A 20,193-nucleotide genomic window follows, 5' to 3' on the forward strand; every position below is an offset into this window, starting at 1 on the left:
CCCACTCTTCCTGGGGACCTGGCCTGGCTCCAGTCCACACTGCGGTTTTAAGTTTACCCTTCCGGTCTTTGTGGGTATGAGGAGACTGGTGACCGTTTGTATCACTGGCTCGGGCATCCCTTCAGGACTTCAGAGATTGGGCAATCGGAAGGCTTTGAAAAATGTTGGGTGGGAGGACGTGCATATTGGGCATAGTGCTTCGTGTAAGTAAGCTGTATGGTGGTGTTGTAGTAGCACGGTTTCTCAAGGCCTCTTCCTGCCTGTTGCATCTACTGTTGGTTTCACAATCAAGCCTGCTGAGCCATGTGTTAAGCTTGGTGTTTGAAAACCAGTTGTGGAGGTCCAGTGGTCCATTTCCCCTGGCCTGCTGTTCCCATGAGGCCAGGTCTGAAGCCGATGTAGCGCGCATGTGGGTGATAGGCTGCTTCTTGGCAGCAGCAGCTTGGCTTTCAACAGCAAAATGTATGTGGTCAGATACCCGTGTTGTTCTTTACCACAAAGTTGGTGGAGTCTCCTTTGGAGTCTTGATTGATTTGAAGCAATATAAGTTTCCTGTGACTTGGAAGTACAGCACCTCTTAGAATATGCATTTTGTCACTGAATTTATAAAACGTAATGATAAAGTATTTTAAAATGAGTTTTCCACTTTTCATTGTTTAAGAAGTTTTTTAAATGATGTTTCACCCTGGCCGGATAGCTCCATTGATTAGAGCATCCACTTGATAACACACGGGTTGCAGGTTTGCTCCCCACTCAAGGCACATCTTGTTCTATTTTTTAAGAGTTCCTCTTAGATTTTTAAACTTTTATTTATTTATTTTAGTGAGGAAGAGAGAGACAGAAACATCGATCCATTCCTGTATGTGCCTGAGTGGGATCAAACCAGCAACCTCTGAGCTTCAGGACAATGCTCCAACCAACTACACCACCTGGCCAGGGCATCTTGTAGATCTTTAAATTATTGAGACTGAGGATCATACAAACACGCTTTGTTAGACAGTTAACTCTAGTTTGTGTAATTTGCTCTTCTCTCATTTTCATATTTTTCATTTACTTAGAAAACCGTGGCTGAAAAGCAGGAGAAGAGAAATCAAGATCGCTTGAGGAGGAGAGAAGAGAGGGAGCGCGAGGAGCGGCTGAGCAGGAGGTAAGCCCACCTCCTGGGCCAGAGGGAGCCCTGCTCCTTTCGTTGCAGTGCTGCTAGTCACACAGTTGAGGTCTGCTGAGGACGTAGGTGGCTGTTTAAGGACAGTAAGCAAGCTTGCAGCGTGTTCCGTCAAGTGAGGCCTTGGCTGGCCCAGGAGGACCTGTATGTGCATGGCTGTGTGGTGCTGGACTAGGCCACCTTCAGCTGCACCAGAGCTCTGGTGACCAAGGTCTAGAGCAGAGAAGAGGGAGAGGAACCTGCTGCACCCCATCTCCTGTGGATCTGGCACTTAGCAAACAGGATAGGCAGGAGCCTGCGGAGTCAGGCCGCCATGCGTTGCTTTTGCTGTGGGGGAAGGGCCTTCGGGCTGTTTCGGCTCTGGCATGGACTTGAGTGAGGTGGGACTGGGGGAGAAGGGTGGAACCTGCTGCCTTGTGAACGGTGCAGGTGATAGGGGTGGAAGCAGAGGGAACAGTGAGGAGCCGGCTGGGAGAGCCCAGAAGAGGTAGCGGTCTGAATCGGGTGACGACGGGAAGAGTGGGTGTGTTCTGGGGTTAGAGCTGTTAGGACTTGTTATGAGGCATGCAGAGGGGAAGTGAAGCTGGCCTGTGGTTTCTAACCTGGAGAGGCCACTTATGGATGTGGGGAGACCGGGGGCCGTGTGTTAGCAGAGGAGGAGGGTGTGGGGAGACCAGAGCCGGGTATTAGGGGGAGGAGGGTGTGGGAGCAGTGTGTTAGGGTGAGGAGGATGTGCGGGGTTATAATTTGGTTCTGGCTCTACTTGATTTGAGATGACAAAGAGAATCCAGATGGAGATGCCGAGTCTAATTAGGGTTCATGTAAGAGAGACTTGAGCCAGGAGTAACCATGCTCTCATACTAGGCACAGCTCATTGTTCTTAAAAGGCCCAGAGACTGGGCTTTCCTGGAGGAATTTGTTAGTGCGTAATTGGAAAAGGATAAATACTTACCATATTTGGGTTTTTTTTCTTTCATTATTTTAATTATCTAACGGATTCTGATTGTAAAAAGACTCAAACAGTATAAAAATGTATTGAGCAAAATCTGCTAGTCCCTTTTTACACAGAGGTGACCACTATGGTGGTGGGTCTTGTCTTTGTGCTTTGCACCCATGGGATCCTCACCTGATTTCTGAGCTTGTCCCCCAGCAGGTATGTCCTTACGATATGTCATAACTGAAGATTCATTTTTTTCCCCACCTTCACTCTTTTCATTCACTTCCCCACTTCATTGCTTCTATATCTGCGTTTTTTGTTGTGGGTATTTATTTATTTTTTTTTGGTGGGGGCGTGATGGAGAGATAAGGGACAGACAGGGAGGGAGAGAGATGAGAAGCATCAGGTCTTTGTTGTGGCACCTTAGTTGTTCATCGATTGCGTTCTCATATGTGCCTTGACCAGTGGGCTTCCACAGACTAAGCAACCTTGGGCTGAAGCTGGTGAGCCTTGCTTAAACCAGATGAGCCCGCACTCAAGCCAGCTACCTCGGGGTTTTGAACCTGGGTCCTCTGTGTCTCAGTTCAACACTCTATCCAGGCTGAATCTTGAGTTTGTTTTGTTTTTCAGATTCTGCATATGAGTGATATCATACAGTATTTGTCTTTGTCTGTCAGACTTATTTCACTTAGCATAATGCCCTCAAGGTCCATCCATGTAGTCACAAATGTAAAGATTTTTTTCATATGGCTGAATAACAGTTCCCTGTGTATGTGTATCACATTTTCTTTATTCACCATCTGTCATCAGACATTTAGGTTGAGGTTGCAGGTATTTTATTGAAATGGTGATTTCATTCCATTCAGATAAATGTCGTGGTCCCCCCTTATCTGCGGGAGATAGATTCTAAGACTCCCAGTGGATGCCTCCGACTGCAGATAGTACCGAACCCTGTATATGCTGTTTTCTTTTCTATGTGAACATAACACTTTACAGCTTCTTTTTGACACGTCCAGATTGCCAGCATCACTACTCCTGCTCTTTTTGAGTATTATTACTACTATTTTTAAGATTTTATATATTGATTTTTTTAGAGAGGTCAGGGGGAGCAAAAGGTACCAACTCATAGTTGCTTCTCTTTAGTTGTTAATTGCTTACCTGTCTTGACCAGGCTAGTGCAGGGTTCCCAACCAGCGACCTCAGCGTCCAGGATGATGCTCTGTTCATTGTGTTAGCATAGGCTGGGCTGTAGCCATTATTAAGTAGAGTAAAGGTGACTTGAACACAAGCACTGCCGTACTTCGACAGTTGATCTGATCACCTAGACACTCCTAAGTGACTAACAGGCGGGTAACATATACAGCATGAGTATGCTGGACAAAGGGTGATTTGTAGAATGGGGTGGGCGCTGCAAGATTTTATCATGCTACTTAGGACTGTGTACAATTTAAAGCTTATTTATAGAATTTCCCACTTAACGTTTTTAGGCTGAGATTGGCCATGGGTAACTCAGGCTGCAGATGATGAAGCTAAGGATGAAGGGGGACTGCTTTACCTAGAAGTGGAATTGCTGGGTCATTGGTAGTTTTAGTGTTAGTTCTCTAGGAACCTCCATACTGGTTTCCATAGTGGCCGCACTAATAATCGACCTCCCCACCAACAGTGGATGAGGATTCCATTTTCTCTTCATCCTTGCCAATGCTTCAACTGTCTTTTTTGTTACTTGCTGATCTAACAGGTGTGATATCTCATTGTGGTTTTGATTTGCATTTCCCTGATGTAGTGATGTTGAGTACCTTTTTATGTACTAATTGGTATTTTTATGTCTTCTTTGGAAAAATGTTCAAATCCTCTGCCTGGTTTTACTTTTTAAATTTTTTTATTAAATTTATTGGAGTGACATTGGTTAAAATTATACAGGTTTCAGGTACACAATTCTACATTATATTATCTGTGTATTCTGTGTGTTCATCACTCCAAGCCTCCCTCCATCACCATTTATCCTTCAAATCCCCCCACCCCACTTTCCCTCTTGCCTCTGCCCATTTTTTCTGTTCAGTTTTGGGAGTTCTATATATATTTTGGATATTAAACCCTTACCAGATAATACGATGTACAAATATTTTTTTGTGTTTTTACCTGCCTTCTCATTTTGTTGATGGTTTCCTTTGCTGTACAGAAGCTTTTTAGTTTGATGTAGTCCTACTTGTTTATTTTTGCTTTTGTTGCCTATTATTTTTATTTTCCCATTGATTTATGAGGTGATGGAGGGAAGAGGGGAGAGAGAATCATCAACTCATTGTTTTACTTAGTTGGGTACTCAGTTGTTGCATCTCCTACTGGGGATGAAACCTGCCGCCTCAGTGCACCAGGACAATGCTCTGTTCACTCAGCGATCCCGCCAGGGCTCATTTTAATTTTTGATGACTGTTTTTATAAAATGTTTTTGAACAAGTACTCTAGAGATAATCTTTGTATATATGGTTTGACTTTTATAAAATTTCTTAGAACTTCTGGGACAAAGGAGTTTAATATTTAAATATTGGTAGGTATGACAAATTGCTTTCCAAAAGGCTTTATCAAATTGCAATGTACATTGTTTTGGATTGCTGATAATATATTATTTCCCAAGGGGCTTGCTGTGACCCTCACCTGACAATGAGGTTGTGTTTGGAACTTGAGGTTTTGGTTCAACTTTGGAGTCTACCCAGCCCTGTGTCTGCTAGGTGTCCGCATAGCTGTGCTAGTGTCCATTGTAAAGACTTCGCAGAGCAGTTGATCTCAGGGTGCTGGGGGTTGGGGTGGGCCTCGTTCTGTGAGCACTGATGCTTGGGCTGCTGGCCTGAGAATGAGGGGACGGCTGGGAGACAGCAGGCTTCTGTGGGAAGTCGACCCTCCTTCACCTCACAGACTTAGGGTACCTCCCCTTAGATGTGAGGGATAGGGCTGTTTTGGGGAAATTGTTCATTTTTTTTTCCCCCCCTATTTTAGGTCTGGATCAAGAACCAGAGATCGCAGAAGGTAGGTTTCTTGGTTCATTTAAGTGTTCTCAGTCAAATGTTTTTTTCCACATGCATTTTTCATAATACTTAACCTTTATAACTTCACAACTACTATCTGGCGGCAGGGCTGGCTTGTGAGGGGCACGGGTGCAGCCGAGATTGAGCCCCCTCTGTTGTTTGTTGGTTGGGGCTCCGTGCAGCAGAAAGAGTCATTGGCAATAAGGGGAGATGAGAGAGTGCTGCTGAGGTCTTTAGGTGGCCAGGACTTTCCCAGCAGGGTGCTTTTAGGAAACATTGGTGGGAAGGGTCTGGTTGTAATTCTTTCTGACCAAAGATGGACTGATGGGACCATTATGAATCCAAGCTGTAAATCTGTGGGAGGAATGGGGAGGTACCAGTAAAACATCAAGCAGAATGTGCTGAGAGGAGGGTTGTGGGAATGCGGCCACCACAGCCTTAGAGCCTCTGGTTGTCCACTGCAGGTCACGTTCCCGGGACCGGCGTCGGAGGCGGTCAAGGTCTGCCTCCAGAGAACGACGGAAGTCTTCCCGGTCCCGGTCTCGGGACAGACACCGGCGCCACCGCAGTCGTTCCCGGAGCCACAGCCGGGGCCACCGCCGGGCTTCCAGGGACCGGAGTGCGAAATACAAGTAACTACTCTGACTTCTTCGTAGCTGCAACCAGGAGTGAGCCCCTTCTCTTTGTGTTCCCAGGGTCTGCTGGGGTCTGTCATTGGGGCCCGTCAGCCAAACCTGTTGCTCAGGAGACTGGCTGGGCATCTGTGGGGACTGAGTGTTGGGGCTTTGAGGAGTCGTGAGTGGGGTGCAAAGCGCTGGAAGTCCTAAGCAGAGAGAGATGGATTCAGGGATGGGACAGCCGAGAGGCTGTGGAGGTGGTTACACATGGGCATGGCTCCCACCAGTGGCCTGCTGCCCTCAGGGGCTGCCCATTCATTGTCTTTTTTTTTTTTTTTTTTAAGTAGGAGGAGGGAAGGGAGAGACAGACTCCTGCGTGTGCCCTGACCAGAATCCACCCAGCAAACCTCCCATGGGGCGATGCTCGGCCCATCTGGGCTGCTGCTCTTGCTCAGCAACCAAGCTATTTTTTTTTTTCCTTTAGCACCTGAGGCGAAGCCATGGAGCCATCCTCAGCACCCAGGGCCAACTTTGCTCAAACTATTCGAGCCATGGCTGTGGGAGGGGAAGAGAGAGGGGGGGGGGGTAGTGAGAAGGGGGAGAAGCAGATGGGCGGCGCTTCTCCTGTGTGCCCTGACCAGGAATGGAAACCAGGACTTCCACATGCCAGGCCGATGCTCTACTGCTGAGCCAACCAGCCAGGGCCCATTTACTTTCACATTGATACACAGAGCCTCCTGAGACTTGTGTCCTGACCAGGCCCTGCTTACATCTGTTGTGGGTTTTCTAAGAGGAAAAAAAGAAATGCTCACAAGTCACCATTAGTGCTTTGGTATGCTTGGTTTGAGTCTTTTGTTTCGTTGTGTTTTTACATAATGGATCATAGTCCAGATGTGAGCTTTTGTTGTATTTTCCTTTGCTCCATATGTATTGTAGCTATTATTAGAAATCTTTGCAAATGTCACTTTCTAATGGCTGTGGGTTGGGCATAAGATGGGAGGCCTAGCTGCCCTCTATCCTGCCAGAGAGCCTTCCCAGGTGTGGTAGGTCTTGGCCTTCCTCGACCCTGGTGTTGAGGGTCCAAGTTGTCAGCACCTGAGGAGACAGAAAGGAGAGAACAGCCTTTGCTGAACCTCTGGTTCCCATTTCCCAGGTTTTCCAGAGAGCGGGCGTCGAGGGAGGAGTCCTGGGAGCGAGCGCGGAGCGAGCGGGGGGCCACCGACTGGAGGCTCGAGAGCTCCAACGGGAAGACACCAGAGGAGAAGGAGGCTGGCGAGATCTGAACCGATGCCCGGGCGCTGTACATAGTCTGATAACGTTTGACACAGCCTGAAGTTACCCTTTATATTTGCTGAATATAACTCATTTTTTGTAGTTGAAAATTTCTATTGTTTTGGAGCTAGCTGTGAGTTTCTAGAGATGTACAGAATTGCTCCTGTGTTCTGGGGTTATGTTGAGTAGGAATAAATAAATCTGACAGATTTCCTCCTGACTGCTGCAGTGAGGTCTCTGCTGTCCCTGTATGTTCTAGATACTTCACCTCGGCCTGCCACAGGTGGTGGTAGCACAATGGGAGCTATCTCTGAGCCTTGGTCACCTTTAGAAGTTGTGACTTACTGATGAACTCTTGTTTGACTTTGAGCATTTAACACCCCCTTCTTCCCCTTTCCCTAATAAGTGGAGCCAGGTGTGCTCAGGTGTCACTGATGGGCTGCCTGTGTCCTTTCTTAAGTGTCTGAACTGCCTGGCAGTGCAGATCACAGTCCCCACTAGGGTAGAGGGAGGTAACCCATCTGCTTAAATTTCTTTAAGAATTTATAACCTGACCAGGCGATGGCGCAGTTGATAGGGTATCGGACAGGGACACAGAGGACCCACGTTTGAAATTCTGAAGTCACCAGCTTGAGTGTGGGCTTGCTGGCTTGAGCGAGGGGTCACTCGCTCTGCTGTAGCTTCCTGGTCAAGGCACATGAGAAAGCAAGCAGTGAACAACTAAGGAGCCACAATGAAGAACTGATGCTTCTCATATTTCTCCCTTTCTGTCCCTATCTCTCTGTCTGCCTCTGTCACACACAGAATTTAGACCTGTTTTGTCTGTTGTTAGCACGGCCTCAACCAGGCAGGCATTCTACCTCAAGGGAGCTACACTGTACTGTAGTTTCCACTTCTGGAGTTACTTAGTGCAGATAAAGATCCTTGGAAAGTGTCTATGTGACAGTGACAAGGTCCTTAGGGGGCTGGGGGGTCAGGTTGTGATTTGACTCACACTTGAGGCAGGCCGCTGGTGTTATCCACTGTTTCTTTGTATTATGAGACCAAAATGAGCCCTTCTTGAAAGGGTCACTGAGAGCTCGTCCTGTTTTTACTTCAGGAAGTTTGGTTTTTCTTTGAAAGGAGCTTCTGATGGCTCTGTTTTGGAAACTGTCCAGCCCCACTCCCTCTGTACAGAGGCTGGTTGGCTTACTGGGCGCTGAGTCTGGATCTGTGGCTACCAGCACCATAATGTGGCTAACAGCCTGTTCTGGGCTCCCCTGCCACAGTCTGTTTCCTTCTCAGAGGACAGATGTGTAGATAGGTGAACTGCTCTACAGGTTTTCTCTGGCTGGAAAGGAGTGCAGTGTTAGCAGGGTGTCCCTCCACCCAAGGTGCCCTCCCTACCCCTGCCTGCAGCTTGAGCTGGACCACTGGAAGCTCTGTGTGGTGTGGGGACCACGCCAGCTGGGTAGAGGCATGCTGTCTTGCGCTGGGATGTGGACACAAGTTGGTGGAAGCCTTGTGTGGATTAAGGTGCTCCTGGCAGGGGAGAGGCAAAGGGAATGAGAGCTGGAGCCATGGGTTCCTGAATAAGTTGTACAGCCTGACCTGTGATGGGAGGGGCTAGACTGAGGCGGGCAGAGGACACTGCAACTTGGACAGCACAGATGGGTGGGTGGGTGGAGGGTACACAGCCAGGAGACGGCTCTAGAAGTACCTCCCACTTCATCCCCTGAAGGGGTGGAGTTTCTTTTTGTTACAGTTAAATATACATTAAATTTACTATTATAACCGTCTGTAAGTACAGTTGAGTGGCATCAAGTGTGTTCATGTTTTTTGGATGGAGGAGTGGTGGTTTTGAAAAGGCAGAGATGTCCCTGGATTTATGAGTAGGCCTGGGATCCTGGCCAGAAGGCAGGTGGGGCTGAGGTCAAGAAGGGTTTGGAAGGCTGAGGCTGCTCCCCACACACCTGGCCTCTCACCCGTTGATCCAGGACCAGGTGGTCTGAACCCTTGTGTTGTGAGGATGAGTTCAATTTTGTTGCCTAGCTCTTTCATTCATAGTGCCCTACTGGCCCTGGCCTGTTTGGCTCAGTGGTAGAGTGTGGACCTGGCAAGTGGATGGTACTGGGTTTGATTCCCTGTCAGGACACACAGGAGGAGTCACCATCTGCTTCTCCACCCTCCCTTCCCTTCTTTCTATCTATCTCTTCTCCTGCACCCATCGCATGGTTGGAGCAACCTCTGTCACTGAGGATGGCTCCATGGCCTAGCCTCAGGCGCTAAAATCGTTTAGTTGCTGAGCAAATGGGCAGAACATTGCCCCATAGGGTGCTTGCTGGATGGATCCTGGTCGGGGTGCATGCAGGAGTCGTTTCTCTGCCTCCCCACCTCTCACTTAAGGAAAAATAAAGATTTTGTTTATTGATTTTACAGAAGCAGGCAGGTGCAAGAAGTATCAACTCATAGTTGATTCACTTTAGTTCTTCATTGCTTGATGGTTGCTTCTCATATATGCCTTGACCAGGCAAACCTACGGTTTTGAACTGGCAAGCTCAGCATTCCAGGTCCATGCTCTATTCACTGCACCACCACAGGCCAGTGAATTTTAATTTTTGATGACTATATTCTTCACTTCTAAAAGTTCTTTTTTACATGTATTATGTCACTTTTCATATTTTATGGCTCCCTGCAGGTACTTAAAATCTCTAATTTCATAAATATAGTAAGCATACTTGTGATTAAATCTGACATCTTTGGTATCTGACACTTTCATGGGTCTGTTCTGCTGAATTGTGTATCTGCTAGCTTTCATACATGGTGCCTATTTCCGTGTGCTTGGTGAGTTTGCTGTTTTGCCCTTTGTGGCCTATAATAAAGAGCCTTTATCAAGGGAGGATTTATTTGCCTCTGCCAGGTGCCTGTGATCTATGAGGGAAGTCCAGGTTCACTTTATTTAAATTTATTGATTTTAGAGAAAGAGAAACAGACACATCTGTTTCTGTATGTGCCCTGATGGGGGATCGAACTGGCAGCTTCTGCATATCTGGATGATACTCTAATCAGCTGAGCCATCTGGCCAGGGAAAAGTCCAGGATCATTTTATTTTATTTATTAATTTAAATATATTTATTCATTTGAGAGAGAAACAGAAACATCTATTTGTTTCTGTATGTGCCCTGACCAGGGATCAAACCCATAATTTTGGTATATCAGGAAAATGCTCTAAGCAACTGAGCTATCCTGCCAGGGCCAGGATGGTGGTGATGGTGATGGTGATGATTATTTGTAGGTAGGAGCAGGGGAAATAGTGAAACAGACTCCTGCATGTATTCTGATAGGGATCCATCTGGCAACCCCATCCTGGGGCCAATGCTTGAGTACTGAGCTATTTTTAATGTCTGAGGCTGACATGCTCAGAGTAACTGAGCTTTCCTCAGTGCCAGGGACCACACTCAAACTGAGTCACTGGCTGCAGCAAGGGAAGCAGGAGGGGAGGAGGGAGGAGGGAGGGGGGAGAAGCAGATGGTGGCTTCTCCTTTGTGCCCTGACTGGGAATCGAACCCAGGATGTCCATATGCGAGGCTGATACTCTATCCACTGAGCCACTGGCCAGGATGGGACAGAATAATTTTAAACAAAATCCATAGCCTGAGAAATTTGGGGGGGGGGGGGTCATTCAGGTGGTATGAACTTGGGCTGCAAAACCACATATTGTCTGCATGTGGTTTTAATTTATCAGTGAGTTATTTTCCCTTTTCTGTTGAACACCAAGGTGGTTTTATTTTTTCAGCCTCCATGCTTGGGGAAAATAGGGAATTGTCCAATGCATGTTGTCCATTGTTTTTTGTGGCACCAGCTTTATGGCAAGAGTCACCTAATTAGGCCGATCACATTATATTGGCCCTAATTAACCCATGAGTCCACAAGGAAGAAAATCTTAGTTCAGGCTTGCTAGCTTGGCAAAAACATCAGTACCCAAGTAGTTTAAGTGCTGTGATCACCTCTCTGGGTTCTCACCTTTACTTGGTTTAGACCTGAAAGTTCCTTATACTGTATCTCATTTGCTCTTTGATGCTTTTAAGGTTCATGCTATTCAGCATTTTCAGTTTTCCATAAATGAAACTATATCCTCTGTTCCCAGGTTGGAAATGGCAGCTCAGATCAACCCAAGTATTGGAACAGTGACAGTGCCAAGAGGCCTGAAGAAAGAGCTGGGTGTAGAGAGAAAAAAAAATGAGCAAATAATTTTAATATATAAAAGATGGCCTGACATAGCCTGACCTGTGGTGGTACAGTGGATAGAGCATCGGCCTAGACTGCTGAGGTCACTGATTCAAAATCCTGGGCTTGCCTGGTCAAGGAACATATGGGAGTTGATGCTTACTGCTCCTCCCCCCTTCTCTCAAAGTCTTTAAAAATGTAAAAAAATAAAAATAATAAAAAGGTGGACTGAGAGGCTTGACTAGGTGGTGGCACAGTGGATAGAGTCAGCCTGGGACTCTGAGGATCTAGGTTCGAGACCCCAAGATTGCCAGCTTGAGCATAGAATCATAGACATTACCCCATGGTCTCTGGCTTGAGCAAGGGGTCACTGGCTCAGCTAGAGCCCCTGGGTCAAGGCACATACGAGAAGCAATCAATGAACAACTAAAGTGCTGTAACTAGGAGTTGATGGTTCTTATCTCTCCCTTTCTGTCTGTCCCTGTCTCACTAAAAGAGAAAAAGATGCACTGACAGTCTTCTACAGATCTAAGGATGGATTCTGTGAGTTGGCCTGACAGTGCTGCGGTAGGAAACAGGCAAAGGACACAAATGAGGCGATTCCACAAGAGTGGAGATGGAGCCAACAATATTGCCTCCGCAAGTAGTCAAATAAATGGAAGCTACCAACCATGGAGAACAGTGGAGGGGATGCAGGCATTGCCTCCTGCTGATGAAACTGAAAAAGCAATTTTAATGATATTATCAAAAACCATAGAAATGGACGTACCATTCCCCCAGAAATTGCACCTCTATAAAAATACCTCAAGAGCCTGACCAGGCGGTGGCACAGTGGATAGAGCGTCGGACTGGGATGCGGAAGGACCCAGGTTCGAGACCCCGAGGTCGCCAGCTTGAGCACGGGCTCATCTGGCTTGAGCAAAAAAAAAACAAAACAAAAAAAACTCACCAGCTTGGACCCAAGGTCGCTGGCTCCAGCAAGGAGTTACTCGGTCTACTGAAGGCCCCCGGTCAAGGCACATATGAGAAAGCAATCAATGAACTACTAAGGTGTTGCAACGAAAAACTGATAATTGATGCTTCTCATCTCTCTCCGTTCCTGTCTGTCTGTCCCTGTCTATCCCTCTCTCTGACTCTCTCTCTGTCCCTGGGGGGGGGGGGGGGGGGGGGGGGGGGTCCTCAAGAAAATAGTTGTATGTTTGTGTGTAGAATTTTAGCTGCAAATATTCAAGGCAAGGGTTTCTGCAGATTATTTGTAAAAATGAAAAACAAGTGAAAAATTACTCATACCCCCAACCACCTTCCTTTTCTGGGATTATGTAACATTTGTTGACAATTGCCTTCTCTGTCCCTTCAAATGCTATACCTGCAGATAACTGCCAACATTTAGTGTGTATTGTTTTCAAGTTTTCTTGTGATTGTATCAATATAAAGATGGATTTATACTCGACACAGTGACCTGCAGGGTGCTGTTACATCAGTGTCTTGGCATTGTTCATGTCTGTGCCCAAAGGCTGACATTCTCTGTCATGGCTCTATAGTGGTCTCTTATGTGACTCTACCATAATTTAACTCCTTTTATTTCTCTGCTCTAATAGTTCTGCAAATAATTGTACTTAACATCTTTTTTTTTAAGTGAAAGGAGGTTAATGAGACAGACTCCTGCATGTGCCTTGACTGGGATTCACCTGGCAACCCTCTGGGGCCCCTGCTTGGATCAACCCAAGCTATTTTTAGTGCCTGAGACTCACATGTTCAGACCAACCGAGCTATCCTCAGTACCTGGGGCCAGTGCTCAAACCAGCCACTGGCTGCAGGAGAGGAAGGGGGAGAGAAACAGATGGTCACTTCTCTTGTTATGCCCTGACTGGGAATCGAACCCAGGATGTCCGTATGCGAGGTTGATGCTCTATCCACTTAGCCAACTGGCCAGGGCCTGTAACATCTTTATTTATGTATACCACTATTTTCTGTAGAATAAGTTCCCAGAAACAGGATTACAGGCTCAGAGAATTTGCACTTTTTGGATTTAAATGATATGACCAATAGTATGTTAGAGCCTGCTTAGATGATCTTGTGTTAATTTTTCAGGAATTTTTAGAGCTGATGGTTAAAACACAACCACTGTTCAATTATGCCTGACTTGTGGTGTTGCAGTGGAGAAAGTGTTGACCTGGAATGTGGAGGTTGCCGATTTGAAACCCTGGGCTTCCCTGATCAAGGCACATATGAGAAGCAACTATGAGTTGATACTTCTCAGTCTTCCCCTGGCCTTTCTCTCCTTTGTGCCTCTAAAACATTCAAGAAAAAATCTTAAAAGAAAAACAAATTATGTTGTTAATTTACAAAAAATAGGTCATGTTAAAAACAAAGCTTATAGTCTGACCAGGCGGTGGCACAGTGGATAGAGCATCAGACTGGGATGCAGAGGACCCAGATTCAAGACCCTGAGGTTGCCAGTTTGAGCGCGGGCTCATCTGGTTTGAGCAAAGCTCACAAGCTTGGACCCAAGGCCGCTGGCTTGAGCAAGGGGTTACTGGGTCTGCTGAAAGCCCGCGGTCAAGGCACATGAGAAAGCAATCACTGAACAACTAAGGTGTCGCAACGAAAAACTGATGATTGATGCTTCTCATCTCTCTTCGTTCCTGCCTGTCTGTCCTTATCTGTCCCTCTCTCTGACTTTCTCTCTGTCTCTGAAAAAAATAAACATTTAAAAAAAACAACAACAAAGCTTATAAATACTGAAAACTCATTTCTTCCTAATTATGTTACTGCATTTTACTGTTGTCTGTGTTCACATCTCGTATCTGGACAGTAGAAGCACAGTACAATAGCAGCTACTATACCTCTCTTCCTAATTTCCCGTTCTGTGAGAGAACATTGATAGCTTGAAATCAACCATGATGGCAATATCTACAGCATGAAAATTGGTAAGTGCTACAAATCCACCCCTTTTTCCAGAGTGCCAGTTACTAAACAGATGTTGGCCCACAACTGTGTATAACTTAATTGAAATTATGTATTATTAAGAAGTTATGTATTAAGTTACACTTCCACAAGAGGTGTGTATTGGATTTTGCTTTAAATTTTTTTTTGGCCTGACCTGTGGTGACACAGTGGCTAAAGCATTGACCTGAAACACTGAGGTCGCTGGTTCAAAACCCTGGGCTTGCCTGGTCAAGGTACATATGGGAGTTGATGCTTCCTTCCTGTTCCCTGCCTCCTCCCCCCCCCCCCCCCCCCGTCTCTCTCTCTCTCTGTTCTCTCTAAAATGAATAAAATAAAAAATAAAAAAATTTTTTTTGGACAGGTATCTCGTTAATGAGCATTTTGATTTGCATGGCATTATGTATCACAAATGTCTTAGCCATTGGTACACTATGAGTTAGTTGCCTGTTATTCCTTTGGCTTATTTTTCTATTGGGTTGACTGATTTTAAAAAGAAAAAGGACTCTGGTTGGTTTTCTCAATGGATAGAGCCTCACCCTGGTGAATGGATGTTCCAGGTTCAATTCCCAGTCAGGGCCCATGGGAAGTGACCATCTGCTTCTTTCTCCCTCCCTCTCCCTCTTTTCTCCCTCTTCCCCTCCTGCAGCCAGTGGCTCCATTGGTGAATGTGGGCCTGGGGTGCTGAGGATGGTTGGTCCCAGCATCAGCCTCAGGCACTAAAAATAGCTCATTGATTGGTCATTGGCCCTAGACAGGGTTTGCCAAGTAGGTCATGATGGGGGTGCATGCAGAAGTCTGTCTCACTAGCTCCTCTCTCACTTAAAAAAAAAAAAAAAAAAAAAAAAAGCCTGACCAGGCAGTGGCACAGTGGATAGGGTGTTGGACTGGGATGCGGAGGACCCAGATTTGAAACCCTGAGGTTGCTGGATTGAGCGCAGGCTCATCTGGTTTGAGCAAGGCTCACCAGCTTGAACCGAAGGTCACTGGCTTGATCAAGGGGTCACTCAGTCTGCTATAGCCCCCTGGTCAAGTCACATATGAGAAAGCAATCAATGAACAACTAAGGGGCTGCAACGAAGAATTGATTCTTCTCATCTCTCTCCCTGCCTGCCTATCTGTCCCTCTTTCTTTCTGTCTCTGTCACTCACAAAAAAGTGGAGGAGGATGAGAAAAAAGAATTTGGAGGTATAGTGATAATAACCCTTTGTCTGCTGTTTGCGGCAAATATTTTCCTCCCAGTTTTTTAACTTTGGTTATGTTTTTTTCTCTCCATACCAAGTATTTTTCTCTATATAGTCCATCCAGTGTGCCCACTTTTTCCAATGTTACTTTAAGGACAGCATTTCTTTTTTAAAATTTTTTATTGATTTTTGGAGAGGAAGGAAGAGAAAGATAAAAAAACATCGACTTATTGTTCCACTTATTCATGTCACTGGTTGATTCTTGTGCCCTAACAGTGTATTGAACCTGCAATCTCAGCATGTTGGACAATGTTCTAACCAACTGAGCTACCCAACCAAGGCAAAGATACCGCTTAAGAGAAATATCTCTAAATGTTTCTATAACTATCTGAAAGGCTGTATATTAAATATTACCTTGTGCCTGACCAGGCGGTGGCGCAGTGGATAGAGCGTCGGACTGGGATGCAGAGGACCCAGGTTCGAGACCCCGAGGTCGCCAGCTTGAGCGCAGGCTCATCTGGTTTGAGCAAAAGCCCACCAGCTTGAACCCAAGGTCGATGGTGCCAGCAAGGAGTTACTCGCTCTGCTGAAGGCCCACGGTCAAGGCACATATGAGAAAGCAATCAATGAACAACTAAGGTGTTGCAACACGCAATGGAAAACTAATGATTGATGCTTCTCATCTCTCTCCATTCCTGTCTGTCCCTGTCTATCCCTCTCTCTGACCCACTCTCTGTCTCTGTAAAAAATAAATAAATAAAATTAAAAAAAATATATTACCTTGTTACATTTCTGGGTGGGGCTGTTTCTGCCATTGTGTGTGTGTCTGTTCACACTTAGTTTCCCATGTTTCAAGGGGGTATTGAAGGAATAAAATAGGTGTGCTGGACCTACTGAGATACAGATGAAGGTACAGTAAATGGAGTTGTTACTACATTTTCTGAAGTTTCTACAATGACCATGATTGATTTTTTTTTTTTTTAAGTGAGAGGCAGGGAGACAGACTCCCACAGGTGCTCCACCAGGATCCACCCCACAAGCCCCCTACTGGCCATGCGCTCCCATCTTGGGCTGTTGCCAAGCGACCAAGCTATTTTTAGCACCTGAAGCAGGAGGATCCACCCAGCCATCCTCACCCTAGGGGCCAGCTCAATGAGCCATAGCTGCTGAAGGGGAAGAGAAGAAGAGAGGGAAGGAGTGGAGAAGCAGATGACCACTTCTGTGTACCCTGACTGAGAATCAAATGCAGGACATCCACACGCTGTGCCCAGGTCCTAACACTGAGCCAACTGGGCAGGTCCAGACCATGGTTGATTTTATGATCTTCTTTTTAAAAAGAAGTATGTCTAGAAGTGTGGATTTAGGCCGGACCCGACGCACCTTATTCCACCAAGTCCGGAGTCTGGCAAATGGGGCTTCACTGTTTGGATTCCTGAAGTCCCCAATTCCCTTTAAAGCCACTGCCTACTGTTGTGTAGGTTGGGCTCTGAATAAGTCGTATCTGTGCCAGCAGGGGGCGCTGTTCCCTAATTTTCTCGGGCTGTGCCTTGCCACACCCTGCCTGAAGTTCGTTGTTTTAACCATTTTTTTTTTTTTTCATTTTTAGAGAGGAGAGAGACAGAGAGGGAGAAAGAGGAGAGAGAGAGAGAGAGAAGGGGGGAGGAGCTGGAAGCATCAACTCCCATATGTGCCTTGACCAGGCAAGCCCAGGGTTTTGAACCGGCGACCTCAGCATTTCCAGGTCGACGCTTTATCCACTGCGCCACCACAGATCAGGCTGAAGTTTGTTGTTTTTAAATGACTTATTTTATTGAGAGAGAATAGTAAGAGACAGGAAGGGAGAGATGAGAAGCATCAACTGGTAGTTGCTTTCACTTTAGTTGTGCGTTGATTGCTTCTCGTAGGTGCCTTGCCCAGGGTCAACCCAAGTCACCTTGTAAAAAGCCAGTGACCTTTTGGGCTCAAGCTGGAGAGCTTTGGGATCATGTGGAGGATTCCCCCTGCTCAAGCCAGCGACCCTGCACTGACGAGACCGTGCTCAGAGCCTGCACCTCAAGGCTTCAGCCACCATGGGTCATGTCCACTGGAGTTCCAGGTGTGTGGGGGATCAGGTCCGGGTTACCTAGATCTGTGTGGAGTCCGCCCAAGCGAGCAGCGCTGGGGAGGGGCCAGACCTCGTCATCTAGGGCAAGCCCACTGCCGAGGGGTTGAAGTTTCGGGTCTGCGACTCCAAGTGGCTGCAGCCAAGGACATGGTGAGGCGGGGTTTATGATCTGGCATTTGGGATCCACTGTACCAAAGGCTTCCAGCCACCAAGGGTGGGGGTGATCTGAATCTCCCCTCATCACACAAGGCATCCAGCCGGGTGCACCCAGATCTGTCCATGGTGGGATGTGCAGCTCGGGCCTCTCCAGACCCCCACCCTTTCTTTGGTAAGAGGGCAGGCAGCAACCTCTCCCTGAATCCCATCAGGCTCCTGGTATCCTGGTACCTGTATCCACCAAGGAACACGCACACAAGCAGAGGCTTTCTTTGGGGGAATTTACTCAAACACTGGGACGTTGCAGGAAAGGAGGCGGGGGTCCCGCGATTACCCACCCCAAGTTTAGTGATAGTTGGAGACCAGCGCCAAAATCACGTGGCTCAGAAACTTGTCCAGCGAGGCCTGCAGGGCGGGACTGAAGTCTCCGGGGTAGTGCCGGGCGAGGGTCACCAGCAGGCAGTGGCTCAGGAGCTGCGGAGGGACGGAGGGACAGAGTCGTCCCACTGAGGTCTATCTGTCCCCTCCACAACCTTCCCTTGTGGGAACTACCCCCAACCCCGGTGGGAGAGTCCTGCCCCCGTCCGCATGCTCACCTTGAAGTTGACGGGGTCCACTTGCAGCTTGTTCGTGTGCAGGTCGCTCAGGGCCGACAGGGCACCTGGCAGGTCGTCCAGGTGATCCACAGCCAGGGTCAGAGCGTCGGCCACCTTCTGGCCGTGGGCTTTGACTTGGGCGGAGCCGGGGCGCAGGTCCAGGTGGAGGAAGTATGTCTTGGTGGAGGGGAAGGCCAGGAAGGTCCTTCAGGAGGAACGGCTAGTGAGGTGCTGAGGAGGGTGTCGGGAGGGGCGGGGACCCTCCTCGTGGGCAGGAAGGCAGGGTGAGACCGGAGGGCGCTAGGGCCTGTCCGCACCTCTCCAGGGCCTCCGTCGTGTAGACACCGACGTTGTTACCTAGCTTTCTCCAAAGTGCGCGCAGTAACGCCCTGTCCACCTGCGACAGTTCCATGGTGGAGCCCCCGGCCCTCTGTGCGAGTTTAGTGCCCAGGACTGCGGCTGCGTCTGCGCCTGCGCCTGCGCCGATCAGCCGCCGGGTCCCCATGGCCTCTAGGGGGCGCCACGATGCAGCGTCTGGTACGGTGGGGTCCGAGAGCGTCCAATCTCCATTTGCTCTGACCTGGGACCTTACCAAATGCCCTGGACTCCGAGACCCCTATTTTTATAATGTTGACTATATGAAAACGATTTTTTTGTGTGTGACAGCGACAGAGAGAGACATAGAGAGGAACAGAAGAAAGACAGAGAGAGGGACAGATAGGGACTGACAGAAAGCATCAATTCTTTGTTGTGGCACCTTAGTTATTCATTGACTGCTCTCTCATATGTGCCTTGACCTGGGGGCAACAGCAGACAGAGTGACCCCTTGCTCAAGCCAGCAACCCTGGGCTCAAGCTGGTGAGCCTTGCTCAAACCAGATGAGCCTGTGCTCAAGCTGGCGACCTAGGGGTTTCGAACCAGGGTCTTCCACATCCCAGTCGAACGCTCCATCTACTGTTCAGACTGGAAACGAATATTTAATACATATTATTAGGTAACACTAAACTTTAGCATTGCATGTCAGCTTATTCTACCTCCCTCCCATGTCTATTGTAACCCTCCCTGAGTCTATTATCTCATTTATTGTATAAAATGAATATAGTTTCTTCTTCTCAAGGTTGTTATGAGAATTAATAAGAAATGTTAGGTGCCTCGCTCATAGCAGACGTTCCTTTCAGGACAATGAACATATATATTAAGTGCCTAGGATGTATTGTAATAATAGCTAATACCTATGCCACACTTATTCTGTGCTGGGCATCCTTCTTTTTGTTTTATTGGTGGTAAAATTCATATAACATAAAATTTGCCATCTTAGTTATTTTAAAGTGTACTACACCGTGTCTTGAATTACATTTGCACTGTTGTGCAACCATTATTCAGAACTTTTTTCACCATCCCAAATAGAAACTCTGTATCCATTGGCAGTCATTTCATAACCCTTCTCCTCCAGCCCCTGGCAACTACCAATCTGCTCTCTGTCTCTGTGCATTTGCTTATTCTGGACATTTTATACAAATAGAATTATGAGGTATATGGTCTTTTGTGTCTGGCTTCTTTCACTTAGCACATTTTCAAGGTTTATTCTCCTTGTATTATGTATCAATAGTCCATTGCTATTTATGGTTGAACAACATCCCATTGTATGGATGGACCACATTTAGTGGGTCTGTTCATGAGTTGATGGACATTTGGGTTGTTCCCTCATTTTTCCTAATAATAAAGTAAGGAAGACAGCCTCCTACTGAGAGCTCAGACTATGCCACCAGCTGTGCTAAAAGCATCACCAACTGACAAAGGGGACCTGCTGTCTTATTTCCCAAGGACCACTCTTGAACCCAGGAAAGAAAGGACACTGCTCTCAGTTGGAACTTGGGGCTGGACAGCAGCCGGGACCAGACACCTCAAGCCCCCACTCTGAGGCTACAGCACTACGGGCCAGCTCCATGGGGACGAAGCACATCAAAGTGCAGGATCCTCAGCCCCAGCT

General features: G+C 47.2%; 2 protein-coding genes across 8 annotated transcripts in view; one reads left to right on the top strand and one right to left on the bottom strand.

Moving 5' to 3' along the window:
- The window catches only part of LUC7L (LUC7 like), a 46,677-nt gene extending 39,438 nt beyond the window's left edge, over positions 1-7,239 (top strand). For 3 of the 5 annotated variants that reach the window (XM_066383079.1, XM_066383074.1, XM_066383077.1), the window contains 4 exons: positions 1,059-1,147; positions 5,094-5,123; positions 5,587-5,754; positions 6,893-7,239. In XM_066383079.1, the coding sequence (XP_066239176.1) occupies positions 1,059-1,147; positions 5,094-5,123; positions 5,587-5,754; positions 6,893-7,022 (417 nt within the window). In that variant the 3' untranslated portion in view covers positions 7,023-7,239. Of the gene's footprint in view, positions 1-1,058; positions 1,148-5,093; positions 5,124-5,586; positions 5,791-6,892 lie in introns of all 5 variants that reach the window. The other 2 variants (XM_066383078.1, XM_066383076.1) reach the window with 2 other exon arrangements.
- Positions 7,240-16,174: 8,935 nt separating this feature from the next.
- Positions 16,175-18,645, bottom strand: HBQ1 (hemoglobin subunit theta 1). 3 transcript variants are annotated; one of them, XM_066380019.1, is made up of 4 exons: positions 18,521-18,645; positions 18,204-18,408; positions 17,946-18,081; positions 16,175-16,237 (listed from the first exon to the last, which is right to left on the bottom strand). In XM_066380019.1, exons 1-3 carry the CDS (start codon positions 18,613-18,615, stop codon positions 17,953-17,955), a joined length of 429 nt encoding a protein of 142 aa, XP_066236116.1. In that variant the 5' UTR covers positions 18,616-18,645; the 3' UTR covers positions 16,175-16,237; positions 17,946-17,952. The 3 variants fall into 3 exon arrangements, with proteins under 3 accessions (XP_066236116.1, XP_066236115.1, XP_066236114.1); XM_066380018.1 differs by having other exon boundaries at positions 16,212-16,240; XM_066380017.1 differs by lacking the exon at positions 16,175-16,237 and having other exon boundaries at positions 17,922-18,081.
- Positions 18,646-20,193: the final 1,548 nt, after the last annotated feature.

Source organism: Saccopteryx leptura, chromosome 4, assembly GCF_036850995.1.
Source record: "Saccopteryx leptura isolate mSacLep1 chromosome 4, mSacLep1_pri_phased_curated, whole genome shotgun sequence".
Classification (NCBI taxonomy): Eukaryota; Metazoa; Chordata; class Mammalia; order Chiroptera; family Emballonuridae; genus Saccopteryx; species Saccopteryx leptura.

Excerpts from the sequence above, each read along its gene's own strand:
- HBQ1 (XM_066380019.1), bottom strand. The coding sequence starts at position 18,615 with ATGGAACTGTCGCAGGTGGACAGGGCGTTACTGCGCGCACTTTGGAGA. Across the intron at positions 18,409-18,520 it reads ACGACGGAGGCCCTGGAGAG|GACCTTCCTGGCCTTCCCCT; the intron begins GTGCGGACAGGC and ends TTCCTCCTGAAG. Across the intron at positions 18,082-18,203 it reads TGGACCCCGTCAACTTCAAG|CTCCTGAGCCACTGCCTGCT; the intron begins GTGAGCATGCGG and ends GTCCCTCCGCAG.